The sequence below is a fragment of the Saimiri boliviensis genome, chromosome 12 (assembly GCF_048565385.1).
Source record: "Saimiri boliviensis isolate mSaiBol1 chromosome 12, mSaiBol1.pri, whole genome shotgun sequence".
NCBI lineage: Eukaryota > Metazoa > Chordata > Mammalia > Primates > Cebidae > Saimiri > Saimiri boliviensis.
In genome coordinates this window covers 116,857,167-116,872,241 of record NC_133460.1, presented here as the reverse complement: position 1 = coordinate 116,872,241, position 15,075 = coordinate 116,857,167, and the positions used below count along the sequence as shown (strand labels likewise).

Genomic DNA, 15,075 nt, shown 5'->3' with positions numbered 1-15,075 from the left:
GACATGCGGACTAGGGAAGGGAGCCCAGGTCGGCTGTGCCCCCAGGGCCACCCCTCACAAACAGCAGGCCCTCCTGCTCAGGCTCAGAGGGGAGACACCTGGTGATGAGGAGCCCCCCCCCCTCAGGGAGGCCGGACACCGGGAACCCCAGCATCGTGCAAGCTGGGTGTGCCAAATGCCATCAGAGAATCTCCGGATGGCTTTAGGGGCGAATGCCATGGGGCCTGTGGGTGAGGCCTCCCCTCAGGGACGGGGCCAGCTGTCCAGAACGTGGGCTTCTGCTCTCACAGGATCCTGAGCCAGTGGGCTTCCCTGGCCACCCAGGGGTCTCGTCATGTGCTGAGGGCTCCCAGGCCTGAACTCTGGACCCTGTAGCCTCCACCCTGCTCTGGCACAGGTGAGAGGAATGACCCCCTCGCCGCTTGCCCAAGTCCGCAGTGGCTGGACAAGTGAGGGGCAGGGGTCGACGGGTCTAAGAGGCCAGGGTGAGAGACGGAGAGGCACAGGTGGCGCTCACCAGCCGAGCGACCCCAGGTCCGTGGGCACCCTACCCGCATCCCAGCAGACACCCCCACGTCACCCCCAAGGTCGGGAGCCATCTGGCCGTCCTGTCGTCGCCTCCAGAGGGGGCCTCAGAGACCCCGGGGCTCTCAGCCTCCCTGCTGCTGGGCCAGGAGGCTTCATGCTCAAGTGGAATAGGCCCGGCCGGGATGCGGGGCTGTGGAGTGGCCTCAGCAAGAGTTTAATGGGCTGTGGCAGACACCGGGGAGAGAGGTGACATGCTGTGAATAGCAACTCGGCCTCGGCGGGCAGATGCCTGTCTGTCTGCCCAGTGCCCCCTCCCGCGGAAACTCCAGCAGACACCTGCCCAGCACCCATGAGGGCCCCGCGGCAGAACGGAGCCTTGTGACTTCCCACACATCAGCCTCTCCTGAAATACAGTCTGACCTTGTCGCGGCTGGCCAGCCTTCGGTGACACGTTTGCTGGCACAGACCCAGCTTCTTGGGCAGGGCCAGAGGGTTCTTCGTGGCCCAGCCTACCCTCCTCCCTCCCTGCCCCTCACCATCCCCAGCAAGGCGTGCCTGGGTGGGCCGTGGGGTAAATCTGAGAGCAGGGACCTCTAAGACCTGTTTCTTTCAGGACAGGAGTGGTCCCCACTTGGCAATTGTGCGGCCACAGACTCCGCCTTATTCCAGGTGGGAGGACGGATGTGGGGAGGCAGGTGGATGTGAACCCCCAGGTCTGGGTAGCTCTCCAGTGCAGCAGCAGGTCAGCCAGTCCCTGGGTCTCGGGGGGGAGGGCATGCTTCCCACTGAGGACCCCTCTCTCCCGGCATGTCTCCATGTGGGGCTTCTGCGTGTTCAGAAAGCCCCCACTCCCACCCTGCTCAGGCAGACTTTGAGCCAGGGGCACACAGGGACGCCTGGGTCATTGGGCACATTTCAAGTACATTGTCTTGTGACCAATTGATTTTCTTCGGCCATCGGATTCGAACAGGACCAATATGAAGCTCCGTTCCCGGCTGGGAGCGCTGGCGGCCAGTTCCCGGGCCTGCTGACAGCTCTCCGCACACTGCCAGGCCCCCACCACACCCCCACCTCGGCCCCCGAGGCGCCTTCTGCTCTGAGCTCGTCCTGGCCCAGAGGCCACACGGACCCTGCAGTGGGACTGTCCTCTTCTCCGCAGGGGACCCCCGGGACCCCCAGCGTTGCGCTCCCCCAGGCAGCATTTGTGTCCAGTCTCAGCTTCGGAGCCCAGCCTGACATCGGCACACGGGAGGTTCTGGAGGCACCTGCTGGACTCCGAGAGGGATGACGGTCCGCCTGCTCCTCAGGGACCTGGGACCTGTGCTGTTGTGGCACCCAAAGCGGTGTACCCTCTTCGTCTCGTCTGAATTCCCAGGGGGCGGCCAGCACTACCCATCCCTCAAGCCTGGCTGCCTGACCTGTGTGTCTCTTCTGCAGCCACTATTCTGCTGGATTGCAGTGTTTTGCCTCAGATCCCACACCCCCTGTCCACAGTGGCTGAAATCCCATGGGAATCTGGGCAGGACACCTCCTCCAGGAAGCCCTCCTTGCATTGCTCCCACAGAACATCTCTCCGTCTATTGAGTACCGCTGGTTCTTGCCTGTACTGACCCAACGGTGCTGCCTGCAGGTGGCCACAGCCTCCAGGACCTTCTGGCCCACTTGCTGATGCGCTGGCGGCTTCCAGCTGAGAGAGCGCTCACACATGCATGGCCACGTGTCTCGGGCCCACACCACAGTGAAGTTGCTGGGACACAGGGCACTGGTGCCCACTTCACCAGCGAGTGCCGGGCTGGTTTCCAAAGATGCCGCTCCGTGTGTCCTCCCACCAGCGCGAGGGAGGGCTGCTGCGATGTCCTTGCCAACACACGCCGCTGTCCGCTCTTCAGTTCTCGCCAGCCTGGCAGTGTTGGGAAGGCATTCGTGGGGCGTGTATTTTGCATCTCCCTGATTGCAATAAGTAAACATCTTTCCCACGTTCAGCAGCCACGTGGATTTTCTCTGGGGCCACGTCTCTTTCTTGACCCCGCTGTGGAGCCAGCCGTTATAATTAGCTGTGGAATGAGTGAGTTCCCACATCTTACGCAGCCTCTGTGTGTCCTGGGCCTGGCGCCACCACGCTTTCCCTGCAGCTGCCCCATGCCCTTGGCCTTCCTGGCACTCTCGGGGGCTCCTGCCACTGCCCCTGGGGTGTGATAAGCCTTGCGGCCCCCTCCCCTCACCCAGCACCGCCTTCTGGTGCAAGTCAGGCGCAGGCACGTGCCCCGATGGAGATTTCAGAAACTTGCGAGCCACACATGCACGGAAAGCAGAGTCTGAACGCGGGGGGGTTCTCAACACGGGGCATGGCGGGCTCAGAGCTGGGCACCGGGTCGGGCCGGGACCCCTCCCGAGTTACAGGAGTGTCGTGGAGGGCCCGCCAGAACGTTCCCATGCACACTGCTAACTGGGTGGCGTTGCAGTGCATCTGGAGGCCTTGGTGGCCGCTAGGCAATGGAGTCCCCCAGCCCCGCTGTGTGCCGTGTGGGGGCTGCTGTCAGGGGGAGGCGTGTGCACAAAGATGGCATGTGGCTCCGAGTTGGGACCTGGGCTCACGGCTGGTGCTGCGTGTTCTGTGTACGTGGCACCGGCCGCTGCCTCCGTGTGTGGCGCGGGGCGGCCCTCAAGTCTCAGGCCCCCGGTGCGTGAAGGAGCTGTGGGAAGAGCCGCATTCTCGGGCAGCCTCCCAGAGTGATGGGGCGGCGGCCTCCTGACAGATGCCCTGGGATGTGTCCTGGGGGGTTCTGAAGGCTGCAGGCAGAGCATGCCCCTCCCGCTCCGTCGGAGCTGCGATGATCTCTGAAGCTTCACTGATTGCCCTGCTGATCCTCTCTACAGCCTTCAACGACACCAAATCCAGGCCACAGTGGGGGCAGGGGCAGTGCCAACCCCCGCAGAGCCACCGGGGTTTCTAGGTGGCTGGGCAGCGAGCCTCCTGGGGCCAATGCTGAACCTTCCCAGAGGACGGTGCTTCTGCAGCAGAAACTCCTGGTCCCTTCAGAGCCCGCTACCCAGGCAGCGATGTGGGCTGCAAGGGCGTCCGGCTTGGGACTGCTGCTGCCCACATGCCCTGCTCCAGCCTCGCCTGGCCAGCTGTTTAAAGAGGGCACCACAACATCCTACCAACGGCTGCAGGTGACGACGCCGTCACCAGACACACACACACATGCCCGGCGTCTGGCTCTTGCCTGCTGGAGGCCTGGCAGCTCTTGGACCCCCGAAAGGATGAGGTTCCCTCCGGGAGCGGCTGCATCGCCCAGGGGCCACCTGCCATGCCAACGCCGGGCCTGGCTTGTCCACTCCAACCCAACCAAGCCAGAGCTGAGCTATAGGGTCAGACCCAGCCCAGGCGGGGTCTGGCCTCGGGCCAGTTCCGGCAGACGGTGCTGCGGGGTGGGTCGTCCCTGAGCAGAAGCGCCAGGGTATGCAGATGGCAGCCAGAGCCCCTCTGCGCCCTGGAGGGTAGCGCGGTCCTGGGCGAAGGCCCGCGGAACCACAGAGCAGGAAGCAGCTCTCAGTCTCGCGGCTGGGGGGGAGGGCGGTCACCCTGAACCTCAGCTCCGGGGCCTCCTCCCGCAGCTCCTGAGCGGCGCCTAACTGGGCTCCTGGGCGCGGCGGGGAGGTGAGCAGACCCCCCACCGCCCCCTGGCCGGCCCCGCACGGTCCCGCCGGGGTTCCCATCAGGAGCCGCCGCGCGGAACTTCCTCGGGGGCTACCCACCCACCCAGCCGCCCGTCGCCGTCCCGCGCGCACTCGGGGTTCTGTTCCCTCCGGAGGAAATCGAGGATGGCGGTGGGACCCCCTCGGCCAAGACCCAAAGGAGGGCCCGGGGCGGCGGGAGCTGCGGCCCCTCCCGAGTCCTCCTCCGCGCTCCCCGCGGAGCCCCCGGCGGCAGAACGTCCCCCCCCCGGGCCCGGGGCTCACCTCGTCCTCGGGGAGGGTGGGCAGCGGCTCGAAGTCGTAGAAGTCCAGGTCTTTACCGTCCTCCTCGTACAGACCCGCCGCGGCCGGGTCCATGGCCTGCATCCTGCGGCCGCGCCGCGCACCGGCCCCCGGGCCAGCGAGCCGCCTCCTCCGCGCCCCGCGGCCGGGCTGGGCTGGGCTCGGCGACGCGCGCCCCGGCTCCAAGGCGACGCGCCCGGCCCCCGCCCGCCGCTGCCGCAGTGTGGCCGGGGGACGAGCAGGAACTCGGGGTCGCGGGGGCTGCGCGGGGGCTGCGCGGCGCTGTCCGGACCCGGCGCCTCGGGCACGTCGCCCCCTCCCGGGGGTGGCACCGGGGGCGGAGCCAGGCGTGTGGCCGCCGCGGGGAGCCCCGGGGTCTGCGCCCACCCTGGGCTCCGAGGGTCGAGGGGCGGAGCCGGCGCCCCGAGAGCACTGGCGGCCCGACCCCCTCGCCGGCACCCACGGCCCCCGTTCCGCCCCCGCGGCCGCCGGGCGGGGCTGCCGCAGTCCCGGGGTGGCCTCTGCAGAGGCGTCCGGGCAGGGCCGGGCGGGGCGCGGGGGCGGGGGCGGGGCCGCGGGGGCGGGCAGGGGGCGGGGCCGCGGGCAGGGGGCGGGGCCGCCGGGGGGGCCTCTACTGAGCGAGGGTCTTTCGGAGGTTCGGGGGGCGTGGGGGGCGGGAAGGAGGCGGCAAATGTGCCTCGTCCCCACCTGGAGGCCTCAGACCCACAGGGCACCGCCCTCCCCCGGTCCAGAGGGGTCTTGGGGGTCCTGGGGGTCCCGGGGCTCTTGGGCGACCTCTTCCTGCCCCACAGGCTCCTCCGGGGCTTTCTTCAGCGCCAGGGTGAGCCCTGGACCCCCAGTGGAGCCGCGGTCGGGATAAGAGCCAGGACAGTCCCGAGCTCGGCAAAGGGTCGGGGGTTGGGGGTGGAGGCGAATCTCACCTTCCCTGGCGGCCCCCTGCCCTCCCACAGGAGAGGGGAGGTTTCAGGGCCGGGCTCTCAGCTCCCGCGTCTGGCCGGCCGGGCACACAGTAGGCGCTTAATAAATGCTCCTGGCTTGAAGGAGGCTTTTGACGGCAGAGTGGGAGGGGGCGGTGTGCTCAGGGAGGTGAAGTCCCAGCACTCAGGCCCCGGATGGGGTTACCTGGACCCTCACTCTGGCCTGGCAGGGGGTGCAGGGGCTCAGCTCCCCAGGAGCCAGGTGGGCACTGAAGCCCGAGGCTGGGAGTGGGGAAGGTGCTGGGCACCCTGCATCCAGCCAGGCAGCCCCACCTTGTTCAAAATGCCCACCCTAGGGCCCACCCTGGTCCACCGAGTCAGCAGCTGGGTGCAACTTCCCCCATCCTTGGGTGTTTGGAAGCTCAAGGTGGGCTGGAGGCCCCAGAGCTGGAGAGGAGGAGTCTCACAGAGTGTGGACTCAGCCAGCTGTCCCTGAGCCCTCTCTGTGGGCCCCACAGGGCCTGCAGCACCCTGCCCCACCTCTGAAGGAGGCCGGTGTGGCAGGCAGCCTCTGCTCTGGGAGCCCCATCCCAGTGCACCCTGGTGCTCAGACCTGGACGTTGGAGCTGGGCCCCTGGGCTGCAGACTGGGGCTGCCACCTCCTCTGCCAGGCCTGGATATGGTCCTGATGCCTCGCCCCTGCTGCCTGGCCTGTGCCTCTGGGGAACACTGGGCTGATGTGACCCCAATGGGAAGGCACCGGGGACCCCACAAGTGCAGGACTTGGTCACTGAGTGCTCAGGTCACCCGGTGGGCGTGGGAGTGAGAACACAGAAGCTCAGCAGGAGGCGAAGATAACCCCGTAACTGGAGGGCAGCCAGGCTGCAGCGCTCCTGGAAAGAAGCCATTGGATTTAGCGAAACGCAGAACGCACAGGCTCCCGGAGTGGCCGTGTTAGCGCTGGCTGTTGGATCCCAGAATCCTCAGCAGGCATTTCCCATGTCCAGGGCACTCAGAGCTGCTCCTCCTGTCCAGGCCAGGGCAGGTGGGCGCATGGGGAGGGCCTGGGCAGGGACCGCAGGTTCTTTCTTTTACCCACCTACTGCTTTGCTTTAAAGGTCTGTGGGCTCTGGTCTTTGTTGGGGACCAGCAGGAACTTCTGGACATGGGAGTCATCCTGGCTCCTGCGTGCTCACCTGCAGTGATGAGCTTTGCTCCAAGTGGAGGGCCCGATGTCAGCCCTGTGTCCTGGCGCCTCGGTTATGTTGGATGAGGGTGTAGTTCTGGAGATCACGCCCTGCGTCTTCCAGAGCTGGTGAGCAGTTTCTGGGTGCCACATGGAAATGGCTTCAGAGCCTTCCATGAGCCACAAGGAACGGCCTCCTCATTGAGCCCTCTGCCTCTCTGTGCCAGCCCCGTGTGCCCTGCACACGCTGGCACAGCTTCCTCCCAAGGACCTTGCAGTGATGTTGGAAGTCAGAGGGGGTTCTGGGCTGTACGATCAGGTCCGTGGTCCGGGCCATGGCTTGGTGGTCCAGGACTGTGGTCCAGGCCATGGCTTGGTGGTCCAGGTCTGTGGTCCAGGCCATGGCTTGGTGGTCCAGGACTGTGGTCCAGGTGGTGATGGGGGCACTCCTGTCCTCTTACTTCCAACTCCTCCCTGGCCATCTACCTACTCTCTGCCCCCCTCACCCCCCACCACCCTTTCCTACCAGACATTTCCCTCTGCTGGATGCAGCTGCCTGAACTGTGGCTCCGGGCTGAAGCAAGGAACCTGGTTCCCCCTCCCTGCCCAGGCCGGACCTATCCTGGACGCTGTCAGGACCCGCCTTGCTCTGGTGCTGTCTCCCGTCAGGGCTGTGTGCAGAGGCGGCTGGAGCAGGGTCTTTCCCTAAAACAATTTTGAAAAGCTGCCAAACCACTCACATGTTAAAGTCAACATCTACATTTCTTTAAAAATCCAAAAATGTAAATAATTGCAAATAATGTCATTTCTGGTGTAACGTAAATACTCACATGTTGAAATAAAACTGTTAGTCACGCTTGTAAATGTATCCAGGAAGCCGAATGCCAACATGGTCTGATACCCGCTGTCAGTCGTGTGAAGAAGACACAAACACGTTCTTCTCCAGCGGGCCGAGGTCTTGGGCGGACATTTTTGCTTCGACGCATCGTGGTCATCTGGCTGCTGCCCAGATTGTATCTAATTATGAACTATTTTTATGCCTGAATTTCCGTTGGCTCCTCACCACGCTTTGTAACAAATACACATGTAAATTTTAATAAATCAGGTATTTAATAAATAAAAAATTTTTTAACCTTTTTTGCTTCCAGTGACTACAGGCTCATTTTATCAAAGTCAGGGTTGACGTAAGCGGCGGTGCTTGTGTTAGAGACGGGAGCCGGCACGCAGGACCCGTGGACCACGTGGACCACGACCGGCTTCTGCGGGAGCTGCCCCGTGGCTCTGGCGGCAACACTGCCTCCTCGCTCCCTGTCTGCGCCAGGCTGGCCTCGTCCTGCCATGCTCACCCCTCAGGGGAGCCAGCACCTCTGGGAGCAGACTGAGCCCCCATCCCTCAGCAGCCGCTGCCACTGCCACCCCCGGGAGCCCCACTGCTCTCTGCGCCTTCCAGCTCCCAGCACTGTCTCTCTGTCGAGGTGGCAGGTTCGCCGTCTGCTGTCCGGCAGGGTCCAGGCTGCTGGGATTCCCTCTGCTCAGGAAGGCCGTGTTGATCTGCTGAAGGCCAGCAGGCCACGTGCCACCCACGCCCCATCACCATCACACAAACACGCCTCTGCGTTGCAGACCTCCACCCTCCACCTGGGTGTGAGCAAACCCGGGCGGGCTCAGTTCTCGGTTGGGGGAGCCGGGAAGGTGCCATCCCAGGACACACCGTGCCCTGCCTCAAGGGACTGGCCGGGGCGGTGACCCTTCTTTACAGTGCTTGAAGGGTGGCAGGGTGAGGTCACAAAGGACATGTCCAGCTCAGCCGCCCTCCGAAGAGCCCAAACTCGGCTTCTCACACTGGGGGAGCTTGAGAAAGACTGGTCAGCAATGGGGCGCCTCTGTGGGAAACTGCTCAGGGAAGCCTGGGCCTGAGCCCTGGGTCCTGGAGAGTGGAGGGAGGAAGGGGATCCACCGCTGCTGGGAGCCCAGCCAGGGAGCTGCACCTCTCCCCCTCCCCCACATCTCCCCCTCCCCACCTCTCCCCCTCCCCCACCTCTCCCCCTCCCCACCTGTCCCCCTTCCCCCACCTGTCCCCCTCCCCCACTTCTCCCCCTCCCCCCCTCTCCCCCTCCCCCACCTCTCCCCCTCCCCACCTCTCCCCCTCCCCCACCTCTCCCCCTCCCCCACCTCTCCCCCTCCCCACCTCTCCCCCTCCCCCACCTCTCCCCCTCCCCACCTCTCCCCCTCTCCCCCTCCCCACCTCTCCCCTCCCCCACCTCTCCCCCTCCCCCACCTCCCCCTCCCCACCTCTCCCCCTCCCCACCTCTCCCCCTCCCCCACCTCTCCCCCTCCCCACCTCTCCCCCTCCCACCTCTCCCCTCCCCTCCCCTCTCCCTACCCCACCTTTCCCCTCCCTCATACTTTTCACCCTCCCCCAACTCTCACCCTCCCCACCTCTCACCCTCCCCCACCTCTCATTCTCCCCCACCTCTCACCCTCCCTTCACCTCTCACTGTCCCCCACCTCTCAGTCTCCACCTCTCCCCTCCCACACCTCTCCCCTGCCCCACCTTTCCCCTCCCTCCCCTCTCTCCCTCCCCCACCTCTCCCCTCCCTCACACCTCTTCCCCTCCCCCACCTCTCCCCTCCCCCACCTCTCCCCTCCCCCACCTCCCCCTCCCCCCACCTCTCCCCCTCCCTCCCAGGCGCACATGCCCACGCCTGCACACGCTCTGTGATTCTGACACAGGCGTGGTGTAAGCACCCAGGTTAAGCAGAGCACTTGAGCTTGGAGGTCCATTCCCTCTTTCGGTTGCCTGGGTTGGCTCCCAGAGCGTCCAGGTGAGGGGCGGCCTGGAGGCTCAGAACCCAGAGCTCGCTGCCCACAGGATGCAGCCGCCATTCACACCTGCCTTCCAGAGGACGCACAAACATGTCAGATGCGCGCGGCCAGCCAGGAGCACCTGACCTCACAGCCCCGAGGGCAGAAAATGGGGACACCAGGAGGGGTGTTCAGAGCCCTTCCTTCAAACACGCTTCACAGAGCGGGGCAGAAACAGAGGACGCCCCACTGCCACCGCCAGAGTGAGCACCCACGGAACTGCCCCCCACGGGGCCCGGCCTCCAACTGCCAGCCCCAGCCCCGCTGGCGGCCCCGCGCACACTCACGGAGGTGATGTCCGTGCTTTTCCTCGCAGCTTCGCCGCCTCAGCACGTGCCGTTACACTCCGCAGTTTAGTGTCACCTGTTTTGGTTTTGACAATCTGTATACGGTAGAATCAGACAATGTGCATTTGTGTGTGTGTGTATTCGTGTGTATTGGGGGGTGTGTGTGTGTATTTGTGTGTACGTGTGTATTGGTGTGTTTGTATTTGTGTATACATGTGTATTGGTGTGTGTATTTGTGTGTATTGGTGTGTGTGTGTATATGTGTGTATGTGTGTATTGGTGCGTGTGTGTGTATTTGTGTGTACGTGTGTATTGGTGTGTGTTTGTGTGTATTTGTGTGTACATGTGTATTGGTGTATTTGTGTGTATGTGTGTGTCTATTGGTGTATGCATGTATTTCTCTGTATGTGTATATGTGTGTATTTGTGTATTGGCGTGTGTGTATTGGTGTATTTGTGTGTATTGGTGTGTATGTATGTATGTGTGTTTTGGTGTGTGTGTATTTGTGTGTACGTGTGTATTGGTGTGTGTTTGTGTGTATTTGTGTGTACATGTGTATTAGTGTATTTGTGTGTATGTGTGTGTATATTGGTGTATGCATGTATTTCTCTGCATGTGTATATGTGTGTAGTTGTGTATTTGCGTGTGTGTATTGCTGTGTGTATGTGTGTATTTGTGTGTATGTGTGTGTCTATTGGTGTATGCATGTATTTGTATGTGTATATGTTTGTGTATTTGCGTGTGTGTCTTGGTGTGTGCCTGTGTGTATTTCTGTGTTTGTGTGTAGATGTGTGTGTGTGCATGTGTGTATTTCTGTGTGTGTTTGTGTGTAGATGTGTGTTTGTGTGTAGATGTGTGTTTGTGTGTGTGCATGTGTGTATTTCTGTGTGTGTTTGTGTGTAGATGTGTGTGTGCATGTGTTTATTTCTGTGTGTTTGTGTGTAGATGTGTTTGTGTGTGCATGTGTGTATTTCTGTGTGTGTGTGTAGATGTGTATTTGTGTGTGCATGTGTGTATTTCTGTGTGTGTTTGTGTGTAGATGTGTGTTTGTGTGTGTGCATGTGTGTATTTCTGTGTGTTTGTATGTAGATGTGTGTGCATGTGTGTATTTCTGTGTTTGTGTGTAGATGTGTGTGTGTGCATGTGTATATTTCTTTGTGTGTGTGTAGATGTGTGTGTGTTTGTGTGTGTGTGCATGTGTGTATTTCTGTGTGTGTTTGTGTGTAGATGTGTGTGTGTGTGCATGTGTGTATTTCTGTGTGTGTTTGTATGTAGATGTGTGTGTGTGCATGTGTGTATTTCTGTGTTTGTGTGTAGATGTGTGTGTGTGCATGTGTATATTTCTTTGTGTGTGTAGATGTATGTTTGTGTGTGTGTACATGTGTGTATTTCTGTGTGTGTGTGTAGATGTGTGTTTGTGTGTGTGCATGTGTGTATTTCTGTGTGTGTGTAGATGTGTGTTTGTGTGTTTGTGTGTGTGTGTGCGTGCCTGTGCATTTTTCCTCACTCACCATCTCTGAGATTCAACCATGTCAATATGGCTAGTGGTAATTTATTGATCATCGTTGCCACGCTGTATTAAATCACATTGGTCTTCCACAGTTTACGTTCTTTTGCCACGGTTGGTGGGTACTCGGGTGGCTTCTAGATTTGAGGCCTCAGGAATGAAGCCACGGGGCCTCTTTCGCTCTGTGCCTGTGTTTCTGCTGGGCCTGTCTTTATGGTGGAGTTGCCAGGTCCGATGTCACACGTGTGTGGAGTTCCCCACTTTCCCCGCACTGGGGTTGGCCGGGGCGTGGGTGCTGGTGTTGGGAAGGTGCCCTTCACCCTCCGCTTTGCCATCTGGCTTCTGTTGGCTCAAGTGTGCTCAGGTGTGTCTGTTTCTAGACCCTACCCTTTCCCATCCGTCTTTCTGTCAATTCTGCGTCAGCCCCACAGCCCACCTTGCCTCTTCCGCCACCTCCTCCTTCTTCAGGAAGGTCCTGGCTGCTCCGGTCCTCATCTGGAGCAGCGTGTCGTGTGCCCTGGGGTCTGGCTGGGGTCTGGCTGGGGTCGCACTGGCCCTGCACAGCTTGCAGCCTCCATGACCAGGGCCCCCTCACCCGAGGACTCACGCCTTCTTCCATGGTCAGGTTATTGGCATGTGCTCTCATGATGCTTGTGTTTTCTGCGTAAAGGTCTTAGGTGAATCCTACTATATTTAGCATGAATAGCTGATGTTTTGTGGTGCTACTGTAGCTTCTATCTTTGCAAAACATTTATTTTTGGTTTAGTGCTGGCCAGTAAAAATAAAGTTGGTTTTTGTGTCACAACTTTGTATCTGGCAACGTTGTTAAACCTGCTTAATTCTGATCTTTGCATTGCTTTGATTTTCTGTGAAAGCAACCATATCATGAGGAACAACGCCAGGCTGACTTCTTCATCGCCGGTGCTCACCACGTCGTTTCTTCCTCCTCCTCACTGTCCCTGCCGGGGCCTCCTGGCAGCACAGAACAGCGAGGATGGCGAGCGCCCACTCTGCCCAGTTCCCAGCGGGAGAGAAGGCCGGCTTTCTGCTGCACCAGTAAATGTAATCCTGCGATAGGATTTGTAACTGCCTTTAGCAGATTAATTAAGTCTCATTCTCTTGCTAAGTTTCCATGTGTTCTGTTAGATCACAGATAGGTGCTGAGTTTTATCAAATGCGTTTTGTGTCTACGAAGATGATGACGTGACTTCCGCTCGTATTCTGAGAACATGTCAGATCATACAGGGAAGCGCTGGATGCAGAACTAACTTTGCATTCCATCCACCTGCTTGTGATACAGGATCTTTACTCTGGGCTGGCTAATATTTTGTGTGAACTTTTCATTTATTTTCATTGGCCAGTGATGTGTCTGTCTCATAATGTCCTTGTTAGCTGTAAGTATCACGGTTCTGCTTCCTTCAGGTAACAACTGGGATGTTTCTTCTTTTTCAGTTCTCCGAAAGAGTTCTACTTCTAGTAAAACTGGTTATTTTTTCCTTAAATGCTTGGTGAAATTCTCTGGTGAGCTCATTACTGGATATAAAGACATTGTTTTTAAATGGGAAGGTTTCAAATTATGAATTCAATTCTTTAATACTTATACAGCTAGTAAGAGGCTTTCAGGCCAGGTACAGTGGCTCACGCCTACAATCTCAGCATTTTGGGAGGCTGAGGCAGGAGGATCACTTGAGGCTAGAAGTTCAAGACTGGCCTGGCCACCATAGTGAGACCCCATCTCTAAAAAAAGGCTTTCATATTTCCTACGAATTTCTCTTTTTATCTAACTTTTCCAAGTTATTGTCATCAACTTTGCAGGTATTATTGATCTGCTCTTTACCTTTTAATATCTGTAGGGTCTGAAGTAATGCCCCTAGCCCTAGACACGTCTGCTTATACCTTCCTTCTTTTTTCTTGATTGAATTTGCCAGGACTGTCTTGATTTTATGAACCCTTTTAAAGAAGATATATATATATATATATATATATATATATATATATATATATGTATAATTTTGTTAATTTCTGTTCTTTTTTGTTTTTGAGATGGAGTCTTGCCCCGTCGCCAGGCTGGAGTGCAGTGGCACAATCTCGGCTCACTGAAACCTCTGCCTCCTGGGTTCAAGTGATTCTTCCACCTCAGCCTCCCGAGTAGCTGGGACCACAGGCACGCGCCACCATGCCCCGCTATTTTTTGTATTTTTAGTAGAGACAGGGTTTCACCATGTTGGCCAGGATGGTCTTGATCTCTTGACCTCGTGTTCCGCCCGCCTTGGCCTCCCAATTTCTATTCTTGTCTTTATGATTTCATTCCAATATTTTTGGTTAATTTGTTACTATTTTTCTAAATTCTTGAGATAAACGCATAACTCACTGACTCTCACCCTTTTTCTTTTATTTCTGTCTTTTTTTTTTCTTCAGAGTCTCACTCACTCTGTTGCCCAGGCTGGTCTTGAACTTATGACCTCGGGTGATCCACCTACCTCCGCCCCCAAAGTGCTGGGATTACAGGTGTGAGCCACCACGCCCAGCCTCAGTCTACCATTTGTGAAGCGTTTTCTGTTTTCCACTTGCTCTATGCTTCCTTTTCTTTCTGACCTATTTTGTATTGGTTAGTACTGGGTTACTTCATTTCTATTCCATATTAGTTGGGAGTTTGTAGGACTTCATGGACTGCTGGACCCCACGTCTTGTGTTTTACTCAGTTTGGGGAAGTTTTCGCCATTCTGTCGTGAGATCCTGCCCCCGAGTTCTCTCCTGCTCTCTCTCGCGGCCCCGCGTGTCCCCACAGTCACGGACTCCAGGACGCACGTGTGGTCGATCCGCTCGGACCACACTGCGTGTCTTTTGCACTGCGTTCTGCAGCTTATCGAAGTTTATTCCGGATGTTTCCAGATGGTCTGCCTTCCAGTTCACAAACTCTCTTTAACTATGTCTTATCTACGATTAAACCCACTCATTGGATTTTCCCCATTATTCCTTTTTCAGGCCTTTTACTTGTTTTAAATTTTTAATGGTTTCTGATTCTCTGCCAAAATTCTCAACCTTAGTTTCTGTGTCTGTCAACTTGTAAAACTCAAAAGGATCAGAATTCAGTTTAAAAGAGTATATTCAAGTGCAAAGCTGAAAATAGCCACCTGGATGACAGACTCCAAAGAAGTGGGGTCCGTGCTCTGAAGCCGAAAAGCTAGGGTCCCCCTTATAAATGCAGAAAACAGAGCAACTGAAACGGATCACAGAACTTCTCATACAAGCCTGGCTCATGCGTGGCAGCACTTTGATTAGCTATACCTTATTTGTTTTTGGCTTTTCATTTAAAAGAGCATACTTAGCATTCAGCCTTAGACTGTGTGGCAGTCCCCAGGTTCGTGTCAGGGAAGAAAGGGGGTTAATCTCTGATAGAGAGGAGAGTCTTCCCAGGCACCTCGGTTTTCTACATCTTACAGAGAATGTCGGTTAAGGAAAGGCTGACCTGCCATCAGGGGACAAAGGTTGCAGCTGTCTGTCCTGAGTCAGGCCCCACCCTCCATTCCTTTAAGGCTAAGAATAGTGTGAGGTTCCAGTGGCTCTGGTGCAAATAGTGTGAAGCTCCAGTGGCTGTGGTGTGAACAGCTTGAAGTTCCAGCAGCCTGGTGTGAATAGTGTGAGGTTCCAGCGGCTTTGGTGTGAACAGCCTCAGGTTCCAGCGGCTTTGGTTCTGAGTGGCTGATTTCTGCGTGTTCTTGAGCATGGTGGCCAAGCATGGTCATCTGCATCTTCACAAGCCTGTCTTCAAGCTCCAGGAGC

General features: G+C 58.0%; 1 protein-coding gene across 10 annotated transcripts in view; it reads right to left on the bottom strand.

Moving 5' to 3' along the window:
• Positions 1 to 5,056, bottom strand: part of KNDC1 (kinase non-catalytic C-lobe domain containing 1) — a 55,639-nt gene extending 50,583 nt beyond the window's left edge. For 7 of the 10 annotated variants that reach the window (XM_074383144.1, XM_039465230.2, XM_039465231.2 and 4 more), the window contains exon 1: positions 4,492 to 5,056. In XM_074383144.1, coding sequence (XP_074239245.1) covers positions 4,492 to 4,593 — 102 coding nt within the window. In that variant the 5' untranslated portion in view covers positions 4,594 to 5,056. The remainder of the gene's footprint in view (positions 1 to 4,491) is intronic. The other 3 variants (XM_074383139.1, XM_074383141.1, XM_074383142.1) reach the window with 1 other exon arrangement.
• Between the last annotated feature and the right edge of the window lie 10,019 nt (positions 5,057 to 15,075).